At 42.8% G+C, this 26518-nt stretch overlaps 1 protein-coding gene across 2 annotated transcripts in view; it reads right to left on the reverse strand.

Annotated features, from left to right (window-relative positions):
- Nucleotides 1-26518, reverse strand: part of MCC (MCC regulator of WNT signaling pathway) — a 535647-nt gene that overhangs the window by 34703 nt on the left and 474426 nt on the right. For both annotated transcript variants that reach the window (XM_049872263.1, XM_049872274.1), the window contains 6 exons: nt 24417-24563; nt 23348-23437; nt 21157-21305; nt 17351-17491; nt 14057-14160; nt 10456-10639 (listed from right to left, as the gene is read on the reverse strand). In XM_049872263.1, coding sequence (XP_049728220.1) covers nt 10456-10639; nt 14057-14160; nt 17351-17491; nt 21157-21305; nt 23348-23437; nt 24417-24563 — 815 coding nt within the window. The remainder of the gene's footprint in view (nt 1-10455; nt 10640-14056; nt 14161-17350; nt 17492-21156; nt 21306-23347; nt 23438-24416; nt 24564-26518) is intronic.

Consider the following 26518-nt stretch of genomic DNA (forward strand, 5'->3'; position numbering starts at 1 on the left):
TTAACTCCTTTGCTATGACTAGAGCTGTCAGAAAGGAAGGAAAAGAGAAAAGAACAAAAGCTCAATCCACAGATCCTACCCTGCAGGAAGCTCAGAGCACAATGCTTTTACCAGAGGAAAGTTTAATTTCCAGATAAGCCCCAGGAAACTGTAGCCCCTCCAGCTTCCTTCTGTCCCTTCCAGGACATCATGGGGACAGATCAAGCGAGGTTAATTACAAATCTGCTTTATGCCCTTAATGTTCCACTGCAGAATATGATTATGACAATGGCAAAAAGAGGGGAGTCACCAGCCTTTTCTCTAGCCTCCCGCAGACAAAGGTGCTGGCGGTCTCCCGAGGGCCTGCCGCCGGCCTCTGGGTGAGGGTTAAGTCATCCATTAACTCTCCCAGCTTGGACTGCTGGATGATCTCAGTTGTCAGAGGGGAATAAATCACTTTCTGTCCAGGCTGTGTTATTTCTCCTCTGCAGGGTGGGAGGCTGGATGTGAGGGGGATTGTGGGGGGTTGTAGGGGAAGGGTGTAGATGAAGAAAACCCGAGCCCCAGAATGGAGAAGCTGCGCATTTTTGGCTTTTTGCTCTGGTTTCGCAAGGAGCTAGGCCAGGCCTCTTGGGTTTCTCCTTATGGTGAAGCTGTTTGAGTTCAATCAGGCTGGCTCTAGTCTGTATCTTTTCTCTGCCAGTGATCTTTCCCAGTGAGCAACACAGACACCGCCAGCCAGCAGCTGGGAAGAAACACATGGCGGCAGGCTGTGGACCACTCCACTCTTGTGCCTGCCCAGTCCACTATGTGACATTTTAGTGAAACCAGCCATTCATTTTCAATGTTTTCTCTGTCTCTCTCCACCGTGCCCCATTCCCATCCTCAAGATAACGCTGAACACAACTCATTGAAAGAAAGATTCATTTTTTCTTCTGCTTCCTCAGCTCATCTTAGCAGAAAGATAGAAAGGTGTTTCATTTCTTTTGCTTAAAAAATCAGAGTTGGAGTTTTCCTGAAGTTTTTATCAACATATGCTTAGGAGGAGCCCCAGTGGCACAGTGGTTAAGAGCTCGGCTGCTAACCAAAAGAAAGGTTGGTGGTTCAAATCCATTGGCTGCTCCTTGGAAACCTTATGGGGCAGGTCTACTCAGTCCTACAGGGCCGCTATGAGTTGGAATTGACTTGATAGCAAAAAAAAAAAATTTTTTTTATGTTGAGGAAGCGAGTCAGGCAGTCAACATTAGTTACTCTATTCATTAAAAAATTGTACTTTCTGATGAGACCATAGTTGTTTTCAAAAACGAAATAGCAATATCTCCGGGCTCCCGTGAACAGAATTAACTTCGCTATAATTTTTACTCTCCTGGATGGTAACCACCCCTCTGCTGCTGCTCTCCAAAACCATTAACCCTCCTGTCATGAGTGTTTGCTGGCAGAAATGCATCCGGAGGCCGGACACTCAGTGTTCCCTTCCCGAGATCTTGAACAACAGCTGACTGTCACTCTGATTAGAATTCTCTGTGGTAGTTGAGTTGCAATGGGAGGAAAAGGGGAGCTAGTGGTCCATATACAGTTCTCACTCAGAAACTTTCTTTTCTTTTTCCATAAATTTGACATGGGGGAACATCTGTGCTAGAATGGTAAGATTTACAAACAGAATTATTGCAATTATTATAATTATGAAAAAGGTCTGCTGGTTTGGAAATTTTTACAGAACCCACATTTTAGATAAAATAGTCTAGTTAGTTGTATCAGGTTCTAAGAATCACCCCACATCAATGCCTTGTGTTTTTTGTACCTGCTCTGAGCTGCCCTGATTTGGGTAGGTGTGTGGAAGTGAATTTTTAAAGTGAATTTAATGAAATCTGAGCTAAAGGCCTCTGTGCTTTGATTGGAAGATCCACTTGAGACTGAAATTAGTTCAAGGGCCATTCTTTTGTGAGGTCATCCTTGAAAGTAGAGGCTTATTTATGAATTCATCTCAATTTGCAGACTTGTATTACAAAAATTAAATATCTCTAAGAAAACTGTCAAAACCAAGGGTCATCTATATGTTAAAAGTATTTCTAACAAATATTCAAAAACAGAGTCTCTGCTAAATAGATGGTGACAAAATGTCCCCGGCTCCTGCCTGGTCCCAAATTTGTCTCTGATTCAGATTAAAACAAACAAACAAAAAAAAATTATATGGGGTGAGAGGGTGGAAAGGTATGAACAAAAGATATGGAGCAAAGACTTTATAAGCTACTGGTGCAACATAGGAGCCCTGGTGCAGTGGTTAAGAACTCAGCTGCTAACCAAAAAGTCAGCAGTTGGAATCCACCAGGTGTTCCCTGGAAACCCTATGGGGCAGTTTTACTCTGTCTTATAGGGTTGCTATGAGTTGGAATCGACTGGACGGCAATGTGTTTGTTTGGTGGTTTGGGTGCAACATAAATTTCCTGGCAACCTCATTCTGATGTTAACTAATTCAAAAGAAAAATATCACTCACAACGTTAGAGCTACATTCCTATTCTAAATGAACACGGAAATTATGGATTATACACATCTGGAAAAATCACTAAGAAAAACATCTGCTTTGTGTATTTAAACAGAAGAATCTGGTTTTGAGGAAAAAAATTATACTCTGTGCTTCACTGAATAAGACAATTGTTGCTGGGGTCAAAAGGAAATAATTCCCTTGTGTTTGTGGGTAACTGGCCACGTGTGTTACCGGGAATGACCCCTTTCCTGGGGCACCAGACCCAGCCAAGACAGGTTAAGTGGAGGCACTGAGGTAGATGGCTGAGTTCTGCTAGCTGGAAAAGAGAGGGGAACATTAAATTTCCTGTCAGTCATCAAGAAAACATCAGTATTTCTCCCTTGGCTCTTGAGGTGCAGTCTACTCTTATGTGGTTCTGGTCACTTGATCTACAAGTAGACACTTTTTTAAAATTCCATGAGACTGAACGTGGTACAGTGGAAGGAGCAACACACTTGGTGCTAAAGTCCAGGTCCGAGTCCTGGTTTTTATCAGGCTTGTGACCTTACGCAGCAAGTCACTTACACATCTCTGAGCCAAGATTCTCTCACCTGTGAGTGCTGGGTAAGTTACCCTTCCTGTTTTCACATAAGGCTCTCTAACAACGTACTTTCTAGATTGGGTACTGGTGTATAAGGGGAACACATTTGTGTTTTTAGGACTTCAGTGGAAGAAAGGGTAACTGGAAAAGGCTTCATTTTGATAGACTCCCCACTACCACACACACAAAAAGAATCAAATGACTTTGGCAAATTGTGCTTGGCAAAGTCTTCATTGTCCCCCCCCCCCCCCGCCCATCTTTTTCAAGTGCTAATTTTGAAAGCTTACAAAGGACAGAAGCACAGGGGAAAGGGGAATGGAGCATGGAGATAGGATGCAGTGGTCTGGGCTTTGAGCACTTAGGGACTATTTGCAGCTACCTTACAAAAAAAACAAAACAAAACAAAAAAAAACCCATTGCCACTGAATTGATTCTGACTCCTAGTGACCCTTTAGGACAGAATGGAAGTGGCCCATAGGGTTTCCAAGGCTGTAAGGTTTACAGAAGCAGACTGCCACATCTTTCTCCTGAGGAGTGGCTGGTGGGTCAAACCAACGACCTTTAGGTTAGCAGATGAATTCTTAACCACTGTGACACCAGGATTCCTTTGCAGCTACCTTAGCTACCCCTAATCCTTCCTAGAAAGCAAGAATTATAAAGAAATGGTGAACAAGGAGGTGGGGTAAGATGGTGAAGTGACTGGATACTCCCATTTACTCCCGCAGCAAATAACTCACAGAACAACAAATAAAAACAAGCACAGACTGAGATCACAGAACTCCAGATAGCAGCTGAGGTATTAGAGAGTCAGGTGAATCTAAAAGCAGAGGAGATGAGGAAAGCATTTGTCCTACCTGCTATCATCAGAAGTGCTCATGTATCATAGCCATTTTGGGATAAGGCTGGTTAACATCCCAAACACAGAACACAGAACACAGAAAAGGAGTTAATCTGAGGATGTTCTAGCCCAACTGTTTTTTTAAGATGGTGCAGATTGGCCATGGGAGTGTTCAGGCTGTGCAATTGAGAGAGGGCAAAGGGAGACCCTGGTAGACAGACAGTGGGACCAGAAGATACTGCAATGGCAGCAGGATGAAAGGAATACTTCAGACTGACAGGGACAAAGGAAATGGCCTACAGCAGGGTACTGTGGGAGTGTCTGTGCAGGGGCACCAGTGAAGGGAAGACACAGAGAGCTCTATACCATCACCACAGGAAAGTCAAGCCCTACTACTTAGAGCAAAGTCTCCAAACAACTAAACCCTCCTCTCCCCGTGCGTGTGTATTGAATTCCAGAGACCAAGCATATAGAACTCCTGAACCAACACTGGAAAAAAACCTAGGGATAAGAGTGCCATCTAGTGGTTCTCAGGAGGAGATATCAAGCCCATTCTTGCTGGCCATTTTGACTCATAACCTGCCAGGCTGAGAGAAGTTGCCTGTGGGGTTTCCAGAGCTGTGAATCTTTGTGGAGGTGGTCAGGTGTATCTTTCTCCCACAGAGTGGCTGGTGGGTATGGGCCCTGGCCTTTTGGTTGGCAACTGGGAACTTGGCTACTGTGCCACCAGAGCACAAAAATCATTAACCTAAACTGACAACATAAACAAACAGAAAAGAGTAAAAGAAGCCAAAAACTACTAGAAAAAAAGAAATAATGATCCATGTGTGCTAAAAATGTTTTTCAGGGCACCCAATCAGAAAATTTACCCACAATTAAAAAAAAAAATTCAACCAAAATAATAATAAAGCACACAGAAGACAAACTAATGGAGTTCAGGAAGCAAACGGAGGAACAAAATGAGAAACTTAGAAAAGAAACTGAAAACATTAAAAAAAAAATCCAAAGAGTGCTACTGAAATTGAAGAATAAAACATCTGAATTAGAAAAAGTAAGAGAAAACTCAACAAAAGAGTTGAACACACAAAAGACAGAATAAGTGAAACAGAAGACAAAATAACTGACCTTACCAAGTCTCAAGAAAAACAAGAGAAAAGAACAAAGTAAACAAACCCAAAGGAAATGCGGGATTCAATTAAGAAATCTAACATTAGAATTACTGAAATCCCAGTGGGCCATGACAACAATAAAGCCAACAGAAACAACTTTCTGAGAGATAATCAAAGAGAATTTCCCAGACCTGAACAGAGAGCCAAGTCTGCAAATGCAGGAACCTGCATGAATCCCAATCAGAAGAGACACAAAAAGATCAATTCTGTGACATATCCTAATACGGAGAGAATTCTGAAATTGAAAACCAAAGGCAAGGAGAGAATTCTAAAAGCAGCAAGAGAAAAAGCAATATAACATACTAGGGTCTTCCATAAGAATCAGTGCAGATTTCTCCCCAGAAACTCCAGAGGCCGGAAGACAATGATGAAGTGATACATATAAAATACTGAACCAAAACAAATGCCAACCAAGAATTCTTTATCCAGCAAAGTTGTTATTCAAAAACAAGGGGGAAATCAAGACACTCCCAAAGGAGCAGAAGCTCTGGGAATTTGCCATTACCAGACCAGCTTTGCAAGTATTACTCAAGGGAGTATTCCAAATGGAAAAGCAAGAGCATTAAGAAATAAGTATAAAGTAAACTTATCGAATATAAGTTATATATTGATATTAATGGAGATACATCAACAGAAAAGGGGAGGGAGAAGCATATCAGAAAATATTTATTTTGCTAAGGTTCTTTTCACTGTTGTTCATATGTCAAATGTTGTTGTAACTGTAAGTTGTGTAATGTGACATATGTAGTAACCACTAATAAATCACCAAGAAGAAACATTCAGAGGAAGGAAGATAACAAAAAGGCTCATCATAAGAAAACAACCCAATACAAAAACAGAAAAATCAGAAAAAAACAAAGAAGATATTACTCAAAAAGCAAATAGCAAAATGTGTGAAACAGACACTTCATTTTCAGTAATAACCGTAAATGTAAATGGTCTAAACACTGCATGAAAAAGGCAGACAGAATGGATTTAACAAAAAAAAGAAAAGATCTATCCTTTTCCCCATTTACAATAAACACATCTTAGATATAAGGACAAAAACAGACTGAAAATAAATAAAAGGTGGAGAAAAATATTCCATGTAAGAAGTAAGCAGAAAAAAGCAGGGGTACTGATATCAGATAAAACAGACTTTAAATCAGAATCTATTAAAGAGATAAAGGACATTACAGAATCCAGCAAGAAGACAGAACAGTTATAAATATATACATAACTTACAGCAATACACCAAAATACATGAAACAAATACTGTCCAATAGGAAAGGTAAAATAGATAACTCTACAATAATAGTAGGAGACTTCAACACACCACTTTCAGTTATAGACATAATATCTAAAAAGAAGATCACTAAGGACATCGGGAACTTAGATAAAACCATAAGCCAATAAGACCTAATATATATCAAATACTCCACCCAATATCAGAACAAGACAAATTCTTCTTCTGCCCTCCCGGATGGTTTTCCAGAATAGGCCATATGCTAGGATATGAAACAAGTCTCAACAAATTTACAAAGATCAAAATCATATGAAGCATCTTCTCTGAATATAACAGTATGAAGCTAGAAATTAACAACAGGATAAATAAGGAAAAAAGAATAAATACATGGAAAGTAAATAATACACTACTAAAAACTATTGGGTCATAGAAGAAATCAAAAGTGAAATTAAAAACTTCCTAGAATCAAATGAAAATAGAAACACAAACATATCAAAACCTTTGGGACATAGCAAAAGCAGTACTCAGCGGGGAAATTATAACAATAAATGCCTACATTAAAAAAGAAGAAAGATCCAAAATCATGAACTTAAACAACTCGAACAAATAGAAAAGGAAGAGGAAAAGAAGCCAAAAGCTACTAGAAAAAAAAGAAACAATAAAGATCAAGACAGAAATAAATTAAAAATAGAAAAACAAGTGAAAGAATTAACACAAAGTCAGAAGCTGGTTCTTTGAAAGGATGCAGTGTGAGGAATTACTTAGATGGCCTTTCTTGACATGGTCTTGTAACTCCCACCCGGGTGATTGGGCAGGGCTGTACAAATAAGATAATTGTGGCCCACCAAGGCAACTGGTCAGTTTTGCCTTAAAAGAGAAAAGAGCCCACCACCACCACCACCAAGGAAGGAGAAACTGGCAGGAGAGACCTGCAGGAGATGACACAGTGGGCTTCCTGGCCCAGGGACCAAGAAAGCTGAGTGCCTGTAGGCAGAGACTTGAGGGCCAGGGAGAAGCCTACTCCTGACCCACAAATTTGGAACTTGCCAGCCTCCACAGCCATGTGAGCCATTTCCTTTATATGGTTCGTGTGTTCTGTGGGACGTTGTAGGGAATTAGGGAACCCAAAGACAGGAGGGATAGTACTGAGGGGAAAGGGAGTAGTTGATGTTAGAGATGATAGAGCACTATACAGCTTGGAAAAGTTGGACATTTGGGACATCTTTAACCTCTGCCTCGTAGGAACCAGCTTTGTGCTGATCCTTATAAAAGAAATTATTAATTTAAGGATCAAAAGAATAGACAAACTAATGGCTAGATTAAAAAAAAAAAGAACAGGGAAATAACCAAATTAAAAATGAAACTGGTGACATTACAGCCAATTTAACAGAGATAAAGACCATAACTGAATACTATGAAAAATTATACTCCAACAAATTTGAAAACCTACATGAAACGGACAAATTCCTAGAAACATACTACCTACCCAAACTAACACAGAGTAGAAAATTTAAACATACCCATTTCAAAAGAAGAGATAGAAGATGTCATCCAAAAACTGCTAACAACAACAACAAAAGCCCAGGACCAGATGGCTACCCTGGAGAATTCTACCAAATATTCAGAGGAGAGCTGACACTAACCCTACTCAATCTCTTCAAAAACACAGAAGAGGAAGAGAACACTATCGAATGCCATGAAGCCAGCATAACCCTGATACCTAAACCAGGAAAAGACATAACAAAAAAGGGAAATTACAGACCATTATCCCTTATAAACATAGATGCAAAAAACTTCAACAAAGTTCTAGCCAACAGACTTCAGCAACATATCAAAAAGATCATGTACCATGATCAAGTGGAATTCATACCAAGATTATAAGGGTGGATCAACATTAGAAAATCAATGTAATCTACCACCATATAAAGAAAACAAAGGAAAAGAACTCTGTGATCATATCAATTGCTGCAGAAAAGGCATTCGATAAAATTCAACACCCTTTCCTGATAAAAACTCTCAGCAAAATAGAAATAGAAAGAACATTTCTCAACAAAATTAAGGGCATATATGCAAAACCAACAGCCAATATTATACTCAGTGGAGAAAGGCTGAGAGCCTTCCTTCCCTTTGAGAACGGGAACAAGACCAAATCAAAGCCAAACCCATGCCATCGTAGCGACCCTATAGGACAGAGTAGAACTGCCCGATAGAGTGGGAACAAGACAAGGATGCCCATTATCACCTCTCTTACTCAACATCAGGGGGGCGCTGGTGACATAGTGATTAAAGCGCTTGGCTGCTAACCAAAAGGTCAGCATTTCGAACCCACCAGCTGCTTCACAGAAGAAAGATGTGCAGTTCGCTTCTGTAAAGATTTACAGTCTTGGAAACCCTATGGGACGGTTCTACTCTGTCCAATAGGGCTGTTATGAATAGGAATCAACTCGACGGTAGGTTTGTTTTTTTGCTTATTCAGCATTGTACTGGAGCCCTGGGGGTGCAATGGTTAAATCTTGGCTGCTAACCAAAAGGTCGGCCATTTTTTAATCCTAGTGAAGTGAGTAGCATCTGGGGTCTTAAAAGCTTGTAAGTGGCCATTTAAGACACAATTACTGTTTCACCAGGAGCAAAACAGTAAGAAGGTAACCAAAAACAAAAACAAGAAACAAGTCTACAATACCCACAACCTCTTTTACCCTGAGACCAGAACTAGATGGTGCCTGGCTACCACCACTGATCATTCTGACTGGGGTCACAATAGTGGTCCTGGACAGACTGGGAGAAAAATATGGAGCAGAACTCAAATACTTACTAACAAAATAAAAGCCAGACAAACTGGAACATCAGAGAACAGAAGACCCCCTAACCCTGAGATACCCTTTAAACCTAGAACTGGGCCTATTCCCTGAGATCACGTTTTAGCAAAAGAGCAGTGGCACATAAAATAAACGATATTACCTGTAAGATAGGTTCCCTACTTAAAAACCATCAGTATGAGATGAAAAGGTCAACAGTTTCTCAAAAGCAAAGATGAGGAGATAAGGGGGCGGGGGAACTAGAGTACTGGAAAGGGAACAAATAGAACACAATTAAAGAGAATGTTGACACACTGTGATAGATCAAACTAATGTCACTGAACAGTTTGTATGGAAATTGTCAAATGGGAACATAGCTTGTTCTGTAAACCTCACCATCACCTTTAATAGAAACTCAGTACCCTTTAAGCAATAACTCCCATTTTCCCCTCTTGCCTGCCCCTGGTAACCACTAATAAACTCTGACCTCTATGCATTCCCTATCTAGAACTGGGACCACACTTCACGCTTGGCACTGTGAGCTGCCAGTGCACAGGTACAGATCTGACTGGTCAGTGAGGCAGCTCCGGAATGGACCATCAGGTGGAATCTTGGAAAAAGCAAGGTTTTGGTGTCAAACAGACATGGACTGGCATCCCAGCTTTGCACTGGATGACCTGGAGCCAAGTCACTTTTCTCAGTCTCAGTTTCTTCATGTGTAAAATAAAGGTTTTGGAAAAAAAAGAAAAAGGGGAACATGGTTGAACCTTGAAAACATGCTGAGTGAAATAAGTCAGTTACATAAAAGGACAAATACTGCATGATCTCACTTACACAAAATTGGCAAATATACGGAAACCAAAGCTTATTAGTGGTCACCAGAGGTGGGAGGGAGGGGAAAAAAGGGGAGTCAGTGCTTAGGGGGCACTGGGTTTCTGTTAATGGAGTGGAATAATTTGGAAAAGGATAGTGCTGATGGTTGCACAACATGACAAACACAGCCAATGCACTGGATTGTACGTGTAAAAATTTTTGAACTGGCAAATGTTTTGTTATATATACTTTTACTACAATTAAAACAAAAAATGGTGAAAAAACAATATGGGAGAAAGGATACCAGACAAAAAGGTAGTTCGGGTCCCATCTCTACCCCTTCTCTTTGGGTTGTAGTTTTCATGTTGGCAAAATGAGATGGCTCCTTCCCAGCCCTCCCATTCTGATTCTCTGACTCCTTTTTGGGTAAAGCAGGCTGTAGGCCTGAGGAGAAGTCTGCCCTTACCCCGGCCAGGCAGTCCTGAGAGCCGGATCACTGCACGTCAAGCCAAGTGAACAGACCACACGTGGCCTCGACATCCTTCACCTGGAGGAAAGACTGGGCATTACCTGGTGTGGCTGTTGGAGGACAGGCTCTCCCAGGGCTGCACACTGCAGCCGGCCACAGCAAAGGCACCCCCGCAGCTGCCGTCCAGCTTCATGAGCAGAGCTTTCGCAGCGTTCTCCGCCGTCTTCCGGCAGTCATGAGCCCGCTTGAGCATCTGAGTGATGTTTTCATCCCCTGATTGGTCCCCTACATTGCAGAGAAGCCAATGGATTAGTCAACATGTGTCTGAATAAGGCAAGTCTGGGAACGAACTTGGTGATAAGCAAGTACTCAGGGCAGAGGAGGTGTGGTAGAAAGGAAAAGCAAAGGACAGCCAACAAGGGGATCTGAGTTCTGGGCTTGGCTCTGTCATTTAGTAGCTGTATCTGGGAAGGCATCTGTCTGCTCTGGGCTCCACTTTCCTCATCTACAAATGAAGGGGTTGTCCAGTGTGATCTCTGAGATCTGTTTTCAGCACTAACATGCTATGATTTTCTAATTACCCAGGCTCCTGTCTTTGCCTCCCACTTGGTCACAAGTTTGGCCATTCTTTCATGTGCTGGCACTTTTTTGTGAGCGAGGGCAGGGAGAAATCAAAGCAAACTGTGCCATATCTACAGCTTTGCTTAGAGCTTTGTATAGGCAAGAGAGACCGAAATGAATGGTTAAAATGAGAATTTTATCCCTTCTCCCTACCCCTGAACTCCTGGCAGCCACTAATCTTTTTTAAGGGGTGAATAGGTGGAACACAAGACATCTGTAGGGCAGTGAAACCACTCAGTACGATACTGTAATGGTGGACACAAGATATTATGCATTTGTCAAAACCCACAGGACTGTACAACACTAAAGAGCGAACCTTAATGTAAACCATGGACTTCAGTTAAAAATATGGATCAGTGTAGGTTCATAAATTGTAACAAATGTACCACACTAATTCAAGATGCTAATAATAGAGGAAACTGTGTGTGGGGAGAGGGGACGTATGGGAACTCTGTACTTTCTGCGTAATTTTTCTGTAAATCCAAAACTGCTCTAAAAAATAAAAGAAAGTTAAAAAGAGAGAGGACTTTAGATTGTGCTGAATTTTCTGAACTGATGCTATCTGTGACGTTTCCCTCGGCTTCGTCAGGGGTGGTGAACTCAGGTAACTGGGCTGGAGCAAGACACTGGGGAGCGGTGGACATCATCCCAGAAACTGACAGTGACTTCCCTGCCCACAACCTTGTTGTGTCTAAAAAACTGGGCTGGCCGAACAAGTCACTAGTTTGCTACCTCTGCAGCCTAGATCCATGCTTTCTGGAATATTTTCAAGTGAAATCTTATGCTGAAGACTAATACACAATAGGTAAATGTGGAACCAGTAGAAGTGGACAAGGTTTGGCAGGGATATGCCTAGCTTCCTCACTCTCTCTAACTGCTGAGTCTCAAAGAAATTACTCCAGCTCTGCAAGGCACAGTTTGAAAACCACTGGCCTAAATCATCTAGAATGAATATAATGAATGCCTGTGAAGTGGGCAAGAAACAAACAAAGAAACCGCAGTAACTGATAGTGTGGGTAAAAGTCACTAATACTTGCTCTGCTGTGCAACTACATGGTACGCTGGGGCAGAGTGGCAAGTTAATGGCTGCTGTCCGTAGGACAAAGCCCATTGCTGTCGAGTCGATTCCAACTCATGACTACCCCATGTGTTAACGAGTAGAACTGCTCCACAGGGTTTTCTTGGTTGTGATCCTTAAGGAAGTGGATTGCCAGGTCTTTCTTCCATGGTGCTGCTGGGTGTGTTTGAACCACCACCTTTAGGTTGGCAATCAAGTGCAAACCATTTGCCCAGCCAGGGATCTTCAGTAGGACCAACGCTTCTTTTTTAAAATTTAAGCCAACCCTCAGCTCTATGTAGAGTGGGAAGGATATGGGGGTGGGCATGCCCCTCAGGCTAAGGTTCCTCGGACCTCCATTCATTTCTCTGACCACCTTCATACCTTTCTTTTTCCCACAAATAAAATATATTAATCTCACTAAGTGACTGCTCTTTGAATCTGCTCTGAAGTGGGCATATTACTCACTGGTTTGTCTTATATATGTGAGCTACCCAATGTTAGCCAAATATAAAGCATTTCATTATTGATTTTAAAGATTTTAAATGCAGATTTATTTAAGCATTTTTAGCTTCTACTATGGAACTGTGCTTGCGCAGGTACAAGGTTAATAAAAGCTGCTTTTTCAGGATAAAATGGTTTAAGATATTCGTCTGATACAACCTAGAAATAAGATGATTGATTTTTTTCTGTAATTGATCATTTTTCTTAATACATATATTTAAATTAAAAAAGAAGAACTAATAGCAGGCTAAGATCATTTTAGGATCTGTTTCATAGGAGAACAAAGTTTTATGGTTTAGTTAGAAGACCCTGAAAAATGAGGTTTCTAATGGAAATGCTGGCAGGGTTTCCGCTTCTGGGCTAGGATTGTAATTACTACTAAAAAAAAAAAAAAAAGACCCAGAGGGAAGTGTGGAGGGTGGTCACCCATATCAACGAAGGCCTGCTCCCATGCTCGGTAACTTGGATGTGAAGCAGGAAATTAATGATGCTCAAGATACTTCCCTTCCTTTAGATCTGCTTCAGATTCCTGTGCATGTCAAAACCAAAGAAGGAAAAACATACCCTTTTTTTTTTCTCCAGTGAATGTTCTGTACAAAAGCTAGACCCCAGAAAAAAGGAGGGAGGAGCTGGAAAGAATACAGGGAGATGCGTTTGGGAGGTGCCTTGGTTATGACTGTATTTGTAGGGTACATGCTAGAAGAGCAAGCCCCAATGGAGGCTCACAGACCTTGACAGAAATGTGCAAACCCCGAGGCACCTCAGAAGAAAGGCCTGGCAATCTGCTTCTGAAAAATCAGCCATTGAAAGCCCTGTGGAGCATACAGGTTGAGGTTGACTTGGTGGCAACTGGTTTCCCCTTACTCAAAATTGAAAGGCAGAAGGGGGCCACTGCAGATCTTGAGATACAGATCATATGACCATGGGGGTGGGGGAAAGGAAGGGAGTAGGGAGGTGAGGTGGATGAGCAGACATACCGGGGCTCATGGGCTTAGCATTCTCTGAGGCTGACAGCATGGAGCGTACAACTAATTCCTCCTTATTCATAAGATACCTGGAGATGAGGTTGGGGGAACCCAGGCTTCAAAACTACCCCAAAAGACATACTAAGAAAAAGCACAGCCACTAAAAGCAACAAGATAAGGCAAAGGCCATATGCACAGCAAAGGGGCCCTCCACAACCAGCACCGCAGTGGGAGGCCGTGGAGAAGTCGGGTCCTTTACTCACTGTGAGCCTCCCGCTCCATCTGGTCCTACTGTCAGCCCAGAAGAGTATGTTTCCTAAGAGGGGCTGTTTGTTTTAACTTGTCTGTAATTCTGTTTCCACTCCAGTTCTTACTGCATTCAACATAAACAATTTACTCACTTAGTCATGAGGAAAAGTGAAAAACACACTTGACAAGCGAATTTCATGTTGTTGGGAGACGATCCAAAGCTAACAGCTGGATACGTGGGTGGTGAGCAAAGGAGGTAGGGAAACCAGACAGGAAAAAGGGTGGAGGGACTCAGGTACCACTCACCAGCAGAGGACCCTACACCAGCTGCTCGGAACTGCCCCAGGATGAGGCTCTGCTCGCTATCGGCCAGCGCCAGGAGGAGTTCGTAGGCTTCTATGCACTGCTCGCTGAAATGCAAACACAGGGTCCTCAACTGCAGCAGGGAACAAGGAGCATCTTCAGTGCCAGCACAATTTCCTGGTAGCGAGGCAGCTCTGGATCCACCTCTCAGCCTCATTATCCACATAAGCAGAGGGATCGCCCACGAATATTCCCCGGAAAAAGCCAGTGGCTTGTTCACTGTTGCTGTCAGTTGCCCTTGAGTCAATTCCGACTCATGACGACTTTATGTGTGCAGGGTAGCATTGGTCCATAGGGTTTTCCAAGCTGTAACCTTTCGGAAGTGGATCACCAGGCCTGTCTTCCGAGATGCCTCTGAGTAGGTCTGAACTGCCAGCCCTTCGGCTAGTAGTCAAGAGCTTAACCATTTGTGCCACCCAGGGACTCCTTTGCTTTACACTAAAAAAAAATCAAAACCAAACCCATTGGCGTCGAGTTGATTCCGACTCATAGCGACCCTGTAAGGCAGAGTAGAACTGCCCCATAGGGTTTCCAAGGAGTGGCTGGTGGATTTGAACTGCTGACCTTTTGATCAGCAGCTGAACTCTTAACCACTGCACCACCAGGGCTCCTTACTTTACGATAGGATATAGAAAAATAAAAGAGAAGCAATAAAGCTGGGAGAGGCAAGTTTGTTATCCCTTTGAGGATCAGCTAAATGGGAAACAAATATACTTGTAGAAGTGCGAACAGTTAAAGCACTCAGCTGCTAACCAAAAGGTTGGAGGTTTGAGTCCATCCAGAGGTGGCTGGGAAGAAAGGCCTGTTGATCCACTTCTGAAGAATCGGCCACTGAAAATCCTATAAAGCATAGCTCTACTCTGACACACACGGGGTTGCCATGAGTTGGGAGTCGACTTGACGACAGCTGGTAGACAGCCTCCAAGATGGCTCCCAAAGATCCCCACCTCCTGAGAGCCACACTCTGGTGTAGTCTCCCCCCGCCTCCCACCCGCCACAGTACCAGGGTGGTCTGTGCCACCAGTAGAATATGGTTATTACAAAATACTGTGGCTTCTACCTTGGTCTCTTTCCCACTTCACTTTCTCTCTTGGATCATTTGCTCTGGGAGGAGCAGCTGACATGTCTTGAAGACACTCAGAAAGCCCCGTGGAGAGGCCCAAGTGGTAAGGAACTAAGGCTTCTAGCCAACAGATAAGAAAATGCTGAGAAATCCAGCCAACATTTAGGAAAGACACAAGGAATCTGGCCAAGAACCACGTGGATGAACTTTCTTAGAAGCAGATCTTCCAGCCCCAGTTAAAGCTTCAGATGATAAAGCTCTGCCTGACAGCTTGACGGAACCTCATGAGATCCTGAGCCAGAACCGCCCAGGTAAGCCATTCCCAAATTCCTACCCTCGGCAACTGTGACATAACAAGCGATTCATTACACCACAATAGATAATATAGCACCTCACAAGGTGCACTGCTTTGATCTAGACCTGCACTGTTCAATGTAGGAGTAGCCGCTAGCCACATACGGCTATTCAAATGTAAATTTTTTAAAGTTTAAAAAAGTGGCAAGGTCAGTTTCTCAGGTAGGAATATTTCACATGTTCAGTAGCCACATGTGGCTACTGGTTACCATATTGGACAGCACAGATACAGAATGGTTACATCACTGCAGAAAGTTTTTTTACTTTGCTTATAAAATGCTTGTAAAATTGTCTCATGAAATATTCTTGGGCCTTCACAAAATCTATGACAAGAGTTTGCCTCTGGGTTTCTTTGTGTCCATCGTCCACTGGGCAAACGAAGTAAAGGATCAAAGAAGGTCCCCCTTCCATCACTGCCTGAGACCCACATGGATCCATGTCCACATAGGAGGGACAGCATAACACCTGCGTGGTCCCAAGCAAGATGGGTGCAGTAGCAAAATTTCCCCTTTAGGTAAATAACGGAGTAGTCTTCAAGATGAGCAGGGGAAATGTTGCTTTAGCCAACATTTAGTCAACAGACCATGTTTTGGATTGTCTTTACTTTCATCCACCTTTACTGAGAGTTAAGGAAAAGGGCCCAATCACTAGCTCTGGGGATTGGCAGCTCTTCCTTTCAAGGACAGTCCATCCTCCAGGCTGGAGATGCTGGGACATTTCCTCATCTGTAGGGGTGTGTGAATGTGAAGAAAGATGTTTCTGATGCAAGGCAGACTGTGGGCACAGAGCAGCCTATTCTAAGAGTTACCATAGACAGATCATCTGGTTACTTTGGTGTGTTTGTAAACTAGTATGATTGCTCTCTAGCTTTGGTCTCATATATTTTGTTTTTTGAACAAACGTCAATGTTTCTTAAAATAATACTGAGCTTTTTAGAGGATGTGAAGAGTGAGATACAGTCACTACTCTGGGACCTTGGCACACATGCCTAAGTGGTGATACTAATATGATAAATCTATAAAAACAATAATAAAGCATAGTTTTTTGGCTATTACTAAGCAAGCAATAATTTAAAAATAGATAAATTCCAAAGCTGATGAGGCTTAAAAAATGTGGCACATTCATACCCCAGTGACCCATCAATGAATGGACTGTAGTCATTTCAAATGGCTTGTTTTTAACGGAAAAACATTGGTGGCAAGCTGGAAGAGCCATGGAAATATTCATATCCTTTGACCTATAATTCCTACCCTAGGGATTTTATCCTGAGGAAAACATTCAAAAGGCATAAATTTTCTGTATTAAATTATTAACCATAGAATTACTTTCAATATCAAAAACTCTTCAAAAGTCTAAATGTCTTTTAGAGAAATGAGTAAATACAAATAACAATACATAAACTTGATGCAGGGGATACAGTCATTCAAAATAAATGGAGGCTATTAAGCAACATTTTTAAAAAGTATAACAATGAACTACATAAAACATACATGAGTAAGAATAAAGACTTAAAAATATTTAAAACAAAAATGGGTATTTTGAATGCTTTTACTTGAATGAAATAAAATTGACCATGCTAGCAGAAACATACCTGTTTACTAATCCCATATTCATTACGCTCATTTTCTTATTTGCTACAGAGACACAGAATGATTTTCAATATGTATTACACTAATATTTGCTGGTCCGACTCCCCAGTTATGTCTTCTAAAAGACTGTTTTCTGCTTCCATGCAGAAAGTTATTATGGATGCATTTCTAAATTACAGTAACTACACAGGTACAGATGTGTGGCTTCCCCACTTCCGACTGCTTGCCCACCTGTACTGTAAGGCCAGCCTCAGCGCTGTGGCGTTGGATTCATATTTTCCCACCAGCATGCTCATCCGCTCAGCGTTGCTTTTGCATTCCTCCAGGGTTATGGTTAGGAGGTCATTTTGGGATTTGAGGTGTTCGATGCGGCTACAAAGGAAGAAAATCACTTGCAAATTTTACCGTTGGATTATAATTAATTTCAGTAGTCTAACCTATATTCAAAGAGCCCTGGTGGTGCAGTGGTTAAGTGCTCTATTGCCAATGGAAAGGTTTGAACCTACCTGTCGCTCCATGGGAGAAAGATGTGGCAGTCTGCTTCCATAAAGACTATGCCTTGGAAACCCTATGGGGGCAGTTCTACTCTGTCCTATAAGGTCTCTGTGAGTCGGAATCGACTCGATGGCAATGGGTTGATGGGTTAACCTATATTCAGGTCAGAATGCATGTTAGGATGGGGGCTTATCGCAGGCTTTAGCAAATGCAACTTACACAAAATAATAAAGAAGTAGCTCTAAATAAATGAATCAGGAGATTCTGTGTGAATTGGAAATAAAAAATAAGTCCTATGGTCATTTCCCATTCTGTCACTCATACATCCTTTCTGTGTTTGACCTGTGTCAGGTACAGTGCTAGGCTCTGGGGATACACCTGGTAAAGGAGACACCGCCTGACCTTGAGGCCCTCACGAGAGTAACGTTGGGTACGCTTCAGTAAGCTAGCCTCCACAGGGGCAAATGAAAATCAGCATCATCACCATGGTTACTATTTGTTGAACTCTTGCTCAATAATCCTCCCGGTAAACTCTCTGCTTCCATGCTTGCCCCATCCCTTTCCATTCATCACACCTGTAAATCAGATCTTGTTTTTCTCTTACTTAAAACTCTTTAATGGTTTCCAACTACACTTAGAATAAAGAGTAAACTTTGTCCATGCCCTCAAAATCCAAATACAACCCAGCCCCTGCCTATTTGGCCACCCTTGCTCATGAACGCGCCCCTTTCACTCCACCATTTCAGTCACGCTGGACTTTGGACAGTTCCTACTTCTTGCTGACCTCCTTCTAGCCTTGAAGTTGACGAGTTGGCCCCTAGGACTCTTCTTAGCTTATCATATGGCCGCTCCTTTTTATCCTTAAAAATCTCAACTTAAATCTCTTCAAAAAAGTCTTCTCTGACCACCTGTCTGAAACAGACATCCCACCCCGCCCTTGTTACTCTGTCACAGGGTCCTATTTATTCTTGGAACTTTTAAAAGTAATCTCGTTTGTTTCCTTTTTGTCTATCTCCCCTCACAGAATATAAGCTTCTTGAAAGCAGGGACCTTGCCTATTTGATTTTTCTTTGAATGCTAAATAGCCTAACACATATTTGTGCTTAAAATAGATTTATTGAATGATGAAACACACTTTTGATAAGTATAATCCTACCTCCTCAACATACTCACACACAATCACAAAGTTAAAGGCTCTCTCTTTTGTTTATTTATTTTTGACAGTAATAGGCCTCTAACTTTGAGATAGGTGGTTAAATAACAGGTATCAGGACATACTGGTAGGTTATTGCCAGGAACCCATAGTTTCTACTACCATCTATGATCACAAAGAGAACAATGGACATGAGATCAAAGGGCAGGGGTTGGAATTCTGGCTCAGACTATTTAATAGCTCTGGACCCAAGGCAAGTCACTCAACTGCTAAATCCTTGTTTTCTCATTTGCAAAATGAACTGCCCTATCCTAACAAATTGAGGATTAAGTGACATTTCTGTGAAGGCCCTTTGTAAACTGCTAACCACCACAGTAATGTGAACTACCAGCATCAAACATTCCCCCTTCTGTGGTCTTTCCTGAAAGCACATAGCTGAGGAGAAAGGAACCTTCCCAAGTCCAGCCACAAAGCAGGCTGGTTAAATCCCAGAATCTGTAGAGAGGAGGTCCTCACTAAACTGAGGGCCCCCTGAAGGCATCTGACTTTGTTAAATTACAAAGGGCAAATTTGATTCAATTTTTGAGCATCCCCTGTCCAGTGATACTTAGAGGGCTGCTGCTTCTTTACTGCTACACAGTAATCATCATTTAATAGGAAAACCATTTAATTTCAAGATTTAAAATGACCTACATTGCCATATTTCCTCACTTCTCAAGAACTATATTAAACAGTTTCAAATCATGAAGGATGAACATGATAATTCAATTTATTCAGGTTTGCCATACCCGAGGGGAATGGCATTGAGCAATGGTGAACAGCAGATAGTATCCACATTTCTTCCTGGTTAGTTCATAAGACTTTCAAACCCATACTATGTTCTCCCACTAAAGGTTTGTAGGTCAAGGCAGCCACACCATGCTTTGGTGCAATTTAACAGTCTGTTCTGCCATCGGGAAGCCAATTGTGAGGCAAAGTGGTTACCCTGGTTTGGCCCTGGTCCTTCTCCTTTGCTTTTTTAGTAACTCCCTCACTGCTGGAATGACACACAACCAGTGTTTGCCAAGAGGCAGGAGGACAAACTCAAACCACCTTTATTGTGAGACTTGGGAAGAATCCACAAAACTGGGTATATGGTAAAATTATTTTACGTAGAACTGTTAGGATATGATGTAGGGACTCAGAATTGCACAAAATTCAAACAGCATAAATAAAATTAGGCAATCATCTGGAAGAGAGAGAGGGTCAGACCAGCTTGCCTGTTGTAAATGCATGCCTGGTCAATCCCAGAAACGTCTAGATCAAATTGCCTTTGCTGGTTCCGGGTAGCTCAAGGCGCCCCTGGGACTCTACCTCAACATTGTGGAACTTCTCTCTGTGGGTATTTCTGTAGCACAGACCATCTTTGACCTAATTACCATTCTATATGGACTGCTCCCAGGACTGGCTACATACTCTGTAAAGTCCAATGCAAAATGTAAACGCGGGGTCCCTTGTTCATAAATTATTAAGAATTTAAAAAGGTGACAGCAAAGCAGTAAAGCAAGTGTGGGGTCCTTCTAAGTGCAATGCCCTGTGTGGTTGCATAGATCCCCTGCCTGTGGGGCCAGCCTTGACTGCTGCAAGCACTCCGTTGATGACTGAGATGGCTGGAAACTCACAGTCCCACCAGCAGGACAGCATCAGCCCATGTCACATACACAAACCAACTTGCCTGGATCTTTGGAAAGGGAAGCGAAAGGGTGATAAAGACACTGAGACACTCTGCACCATTCCAACAGGGTAAGCCCTTCCGCTAAACTGAGAAGACAGGAAACAAAACCTGTGCAGTAACTATAAACTAAGCTTTGCTATGATGTCTTCTTCTGTATGTAAAATGAAAGATCTCATATGATTAGCAATTCACAAGAATCACAGTCATGGCCAGACTGAGTTCCAAGGGCGGAGATCAATCCACTGCTGACTCCTAACACCGACCACAGTGCCAGGCACTAGTAGTTGCTCAGTAAATGGCTGCTGAATGTACAAATGATTGACAATAGCACCCAGACCATCACAATGAGGTAGAAAAAAGGGGAGGCTATTTGACGATACAGTCATTGCTAAATGCATCACACATTATAAAAGGCTGTTATTTATTATTGCATCCTCACAAGAACCTTTGTATTAGGTAGGACAGGGAAGGTTGTTCCCATGTTAGACTCAGAAAGGCTAAAGGACATCTCTAAGCTAAAATGAATGGAATTGGGACTTGACCAAGCCCTCTGACTCCAAGTCCAGTGCCCTCTCCATTCCACTGTGAAGATGACAATACAGAGTAATAAGGAAGAAGCCTCATCATTTCCCCTCACCCTATCCACCCACCCAGATACATAAGATTTCTCCTCACCTATTCAACCGCTCTGTTTCCACCTCAAACTCTCTAATTTTGCTTTCTGAGATGGCAGATCCATGTGAGTAGAGTGTTTGGAAGATCTCTTGGATGTTGGAGCAATCCTGAAGGGAGTGGGCCAGGTGTTCTGCCACGCTGCTGGATACCTGTGTGAGTGAGCATTAATTCCCTTTTTTTTTCTTTTATTGTACTTTAGATGAAGGTTTACAGAACAAACTAGTTTCTCATCAAACAGTTAGTACACACATTGTCCTATAACATTGGTTAACAACCCCACGACACGTCAACACTCTCCCTTCTCGATCCTGGGTTCCCTATTACCAGCGTTCCTGTTCCCTCTTGCCTTCCAGCCCCTGCCTCAGGTCTGGTGCAGCCCTTTAGTCTTATTTTTTTCCATGGGTCTGTTCAATCTTTGGCTGAAGGGTAAACCTCAGGAGTGACCTCATTACTGAGCTGACAGGGTGTCCGGGGCCATACTCTCAGGGTTTCTCCAGTCTGTCAGGCCAGCAAGTCTGGTCTTTCTTTTTGAGTTAGAAATTTGTTCTACATTTTTCTCCAAGCTCTGTCCAGGACCCTCTATTGTGATCCCTGTCAGAGCAGTCAGTGGTGGTAGCTGGGCACCATCTCATTGTTCTGGACTCAGTCTGGTAGAGGTTGTGGTAGATGTGGTCCATTAGTCCATTAATTCCCCTTTGGACAGTGTCTGTTGCTTCAGGATTGCTGCGGCATGCTTTGCAAGGAAAGCAATTTAAAGCTGACATTCTTTGAGAATCAGGCATCAGGAAATGTTTATCCTGATCTTTCTCAGTTTGTATAATTTAATTCTAGTGTAAAAAGCTAACTACTGTGAAAGCTGTACATAAAACAGGATCAAAATACAGCTGCACCCTCCAAGTATGTGCTACAAGGCAGCAGGACAGAGGAGATCATAGTCTCTACAACTTTGGATGGGGCAATGGTGGTTCAGTGGTAGAATTCTCACCTTCCATGTAAGGGAGCCAGGTGAATGTGGGAAGAAGGAGAAACCAGAGTTGATTGGTAGGAGGAAAGCCTCCCTGAATGCAGGAATTAATGAACAGTAAATGTGGGGCTTTGGTGGCTCAGGGATAAAATTCTTGCCTTCTACGCAGAAGACCTGGGTTCACATCCCGGCCAACGTACTTCATGCACAGCCATCACCTGTCTGTCTGTAAAGGCTTGCATGCTGCTATAATGCTGAATAGGTTGCAGTGGAGCTTCCAGACTAAGATGGACTAGGATGAAAGGCCAGGAAGCTACTTTTGAAAATCAGCCAATGAAAACCCTATGGATCACAAGGGCTGATCTCTTTGTGCGTGGGGTTGCCATGTGTCGAAGACTGACTTGAAAGCAGCTAACAACGATAAAACTGGAAGTTTAGACTCTCCTCTGCCTTCCTCTACTCCAGGCCATTATCTCTGGTTACTGTAGCCAAGGAGAATGGCTGACTCCTTTATTTTCACAATCTGGTTTTTTGCATGATATCTAATGTATGTAATTTTCGCTCAATGCAAAATTCTAAATTAGGGCTTTAAAAGTGCTCTTCAGGCTGTTTCCAGCCCTGAGGATCAAATAGCTGGTTCTTCTGGCCTCATTTCCAATCCTAAAAAGTATCCCTAAGGGAACTGGAACTACTCCCTTTTCACCATCCATCAGCTCTTAAAGCTGCAAGGGCTCACAGGCTCTACAAATGACAACTCTGGGTCTAAGCTGGAAAGTTCTGGTCCTTCATCACACGGGGCTACACTCCAGAGGCAGCGTTCATCCTCACTGGAGAGCACATGCCCTTTCAAGAGGGTGTAGGAGAGGTAAAGTTCTTTCACAGCTTCATGACTCAGTCTCTGGGGTAGCAGGGTGAAAGAAAACAGAAACTTCATGACTTTCATCTCCAGCACCAGTAACTAGACCTAAATCATTTTTCTGAATAGTTTCCAGTAGAGAGAAACAAAAAACAAACAAAAAAAATTCCCTTAGAGCTGAAAAAGAATGTACCATGTGGAAACAGCTATACATTTTAATCCGATCCTTTGGAAGGATATCAAATATGACTTATTATTATAATTAACTGGTTTACTGGAGGTGAACTTTGGAAGTTCTTCCATCGTCTGTAAGTCACTGTCTGGGTAGCTCTCTTGGACAGTTTCTTGTTTTGCCTGTTGTGAACACTTACCCCTATGCTACTGATTTCTGAGCCCAGGACTGGCCGGTCAGACGATGAGGATTCGGACCTTGTCTTTGATAGCTTCACCCTCTCAGCAATCTTAAAAATCAAAACAAACAACAAAATGACCAAAAAACTACACATCATTCCCCAGATAAACTTGTTCACGCTGTTTATACAGCGCTACCATTTAATCATGCCAACTAAAATGATGAATCAACAGTTCACTTGTCTGCCTTTTCTACCATCAACTTAACCCAAGGTTTCTCAACCTCAGTACTACTGACATTTTGAACCAGATACGTATTTGTTGTGAGCACTGTCCTGTGCATTGTAGGGTATTTAGCAGCATCCCTGGCCTCTTCCCACTAGATTCAAGTGGCAATCCTTCCACAGCCATAAGCATCAAAAAAGTCTCCAGACATTGCCTAATGTCCCTTGGAGGGGAAAAAAATTGGCCCTGGTTGGGAACCACTGGTTTAAGCTAACTTACTGAACTTGATAGTTGAGAACCAACTGTATTGTAGAGACCAGTAAGGTTACCTGGCAAGAGGACACACATCACATTAACAGCCTGTCCATGGGAGACTTAACCAATGCATGTAGGGGCTGTGGCAGGGCTTGGGTGGTGCTGTTTCTCACAACTATCATAGCCTGCCTATCGCAATCCATTTTTCTGCTGACAGGGCTGTCCATCTTTTGAGCAGGGAGATCACTGGTTCAATACTCAGGGTCCCTCACTGGGATGAACCTTAGTCCTTGAGAGCAGCTCTCCATCCCCCCTGAAGTATTGCAGAGCTTGACAAAATGTCTCACTTCCCACAATGACTTGTCAGCGGTGACATTCTCCAGCCGGTTGATTAATGAGAGCTGGCATCCAGGTTGCAGCCAAGAGAGACTTAAAACTATTAGTGGGTTATCTCTCCCTGCAGCTCTGGTAGAGGAGCCCTGCACTAGACCCTGGGGAAGGCCTTGGGGCCTGGCTGAGCTAATCGTGTGCCTGCACAGCCTGCGTGCTTGGTGGAGGCTGGTGCTTCCAGATACCAGGAGGAGTTCCTGTCCGTCCACAGGAGCTCACCTTGGCGATGGGAATGTCATTGCTGCTGCTGCTTGTGCTCAGCTCTCCAGTGCTGGGGTTAATTGGGCGGTTAGCTGAAGTCAGGCGGCCAGGGCTGGAGGGACCTGTGGCCTGCACACTCTGTAGTCGAGTTTGGAGCTCTCGAACCTGAAATAATAGTGACTTTAGATACATTTGGCAGTTTCCCTGGCAAAAGAACCAGATTGGTGGATGGTGGGCTTTTATTTACATGAAGGGTTCAATATCACTGAAAAACTAAATAGGTTGCATCCATATAAAAGTTACTGTATTCCTAGCTAGACCTGCCAGTGACCATCATCTGTTCTTCACAAGTATGACGTGGGCATGCTATCTAAGTCACTGAAAGCTTTTAGCAGACAATGTTTGAGGAATGTGTATTTTATTCAGCCCTGTGTGTCTGTAGATGGAAACCCTGGTGGCTACGACTGCTAAACCAAAGCATCAGCAGTTTGAATCCAGGTGCGCCTTGGAAACTCTACGGGGCAATTCTACCCCGTCCTATAGGGTCGCTATGTGTCAGAATCGACTTGATGGCAGGGGTTTTTTTTTCTTTTTTTGGCTGAGGTGTCTGCAGATAGAGGATCCCAGGTGGAATCTCCACTCTCATGGGACTTGAAGCTCAGAGAAGGAAAAAGATAATTTCAATACAAGTGCACGTGAGTGCTGTAAGTATCTGTCTGGAGTGCTATAAAGCAAGAAATCAAACTCAAGTTGATGCTGACTCATAGTGACCCTACAGGACAGAAGAGAACTGCCCTATAGGGTTTTTAAGGCGCGACTGGCGGATTCAAACTGCTGACCTTTTGGTTAGCTTCTGAGTTCTTAACCACAGTGCCAGAAAATGGGAAGAAGTCATTTGACCTAAGGTCATGCACAGAAAGCTTAACAAGGGTAGCAGTACTGGAGCAGAGGCTTAAAGGTGTACAGAGTTACGACAGACAAGGGAGGGCTTTGAGAAGGTAGCATGGGTGATGGGGAAGAAACTGCACAAGCATCACCAAGACATGCTATGCTTGAAGAACTGCAGGTTATTCAGTCTGCATGGTTTCAAAGAGAGATCTGCACTGGGAGGGAGCACAGACTAAGAGGAAGGGTCAGTGATGGCACAAACAGCTTTTCCCCAAGTGACTTCAAGATGGGCTTGTCCCTGGGATAGTGGGAAGGAATATCTGAATAGCCTCATTTAAAGAAGAAACACAGTGCCCTTTGAATGACATTTAAAATACACATTTACCCATTCAGAATTCCAATGCTCAAATTCTGCTTCTCTGTGGTTATGGCTCAGTGACTGCCAAAGGGAGAAGAGTTAAAATAAGTGAAGGTAGCTGGTAGAACTTGGGTTTTTCTGATTAGCTTGATCACAGTTTTATTGTCATGGTGGAATGTCTACCTTAAAGGACGAACTGACTACAGACCAAAGGGCCCTTGTAAATGGGCACCAGACATCTAAGGCAGGGCTTTCCAAACATTAAGGAGTACCAGTATCCTCTGGGAGGCTTCTTAAAGCAGATTCCAGGGCCCCCTCCCCAGAGATTCTGATTAAGTAGGTCTAGGATGAGGTCTCAGAATTGCCATATCTTATAAGCTCCTAGGTGATGCTGATGCTGCCGAACAGGGGACCACACCTTGCGTAGCACTCATCTAAAGGAGTCTCAAGGCCATGCAGCACTTAGTCCCAGAGACAGGAAGAACAGAGCCACACCCCTGCAATAGCCCTGACGCCAAAACCCTTCTAGGCAAGGGTAGAGAACAGGCTCTCGTGGATCCACTCTGAAAGCTAATGGAAAGCTTTTCATATATGTCTTGGATGTTTCCATCTTGCTAAATTAGGAACCAAAAGTAATTGAAATTTCAATAATTCATCAACATATTAGAAGCCAAAATAGGAAAATTCCCTCAGAGCAAATTGCACTCAATAGTGAAACAGCTAAAAAAAAGTCTAACGTTCTGCTGTGGCTGCCAGTCACTGTGGGTTGATGGAAATGTGTATCATCTTCATAACACGCCAGACACAGCACTGACCTCAAAATAGTTTAAAGCCTAGAAAAACATATGCTTGTGGAAGCCAACTGGTATTGCTG

The sequence above is a fragment of the Elephas maximus genome, chromosome 2 (assembly GCF_024166365.1).
Source record: "Elephas maximus indicus isolate mEleMax1 chromosome 2, mEleMax1 primary haplotype, whole genome shotgun sequence".
Classification (NCBI taxonomy): Eukaryota; Metazoa; Chordata; class Mammalia; order Proboscidea; family Elephantidae; genus Elephas; species Elephas maximus.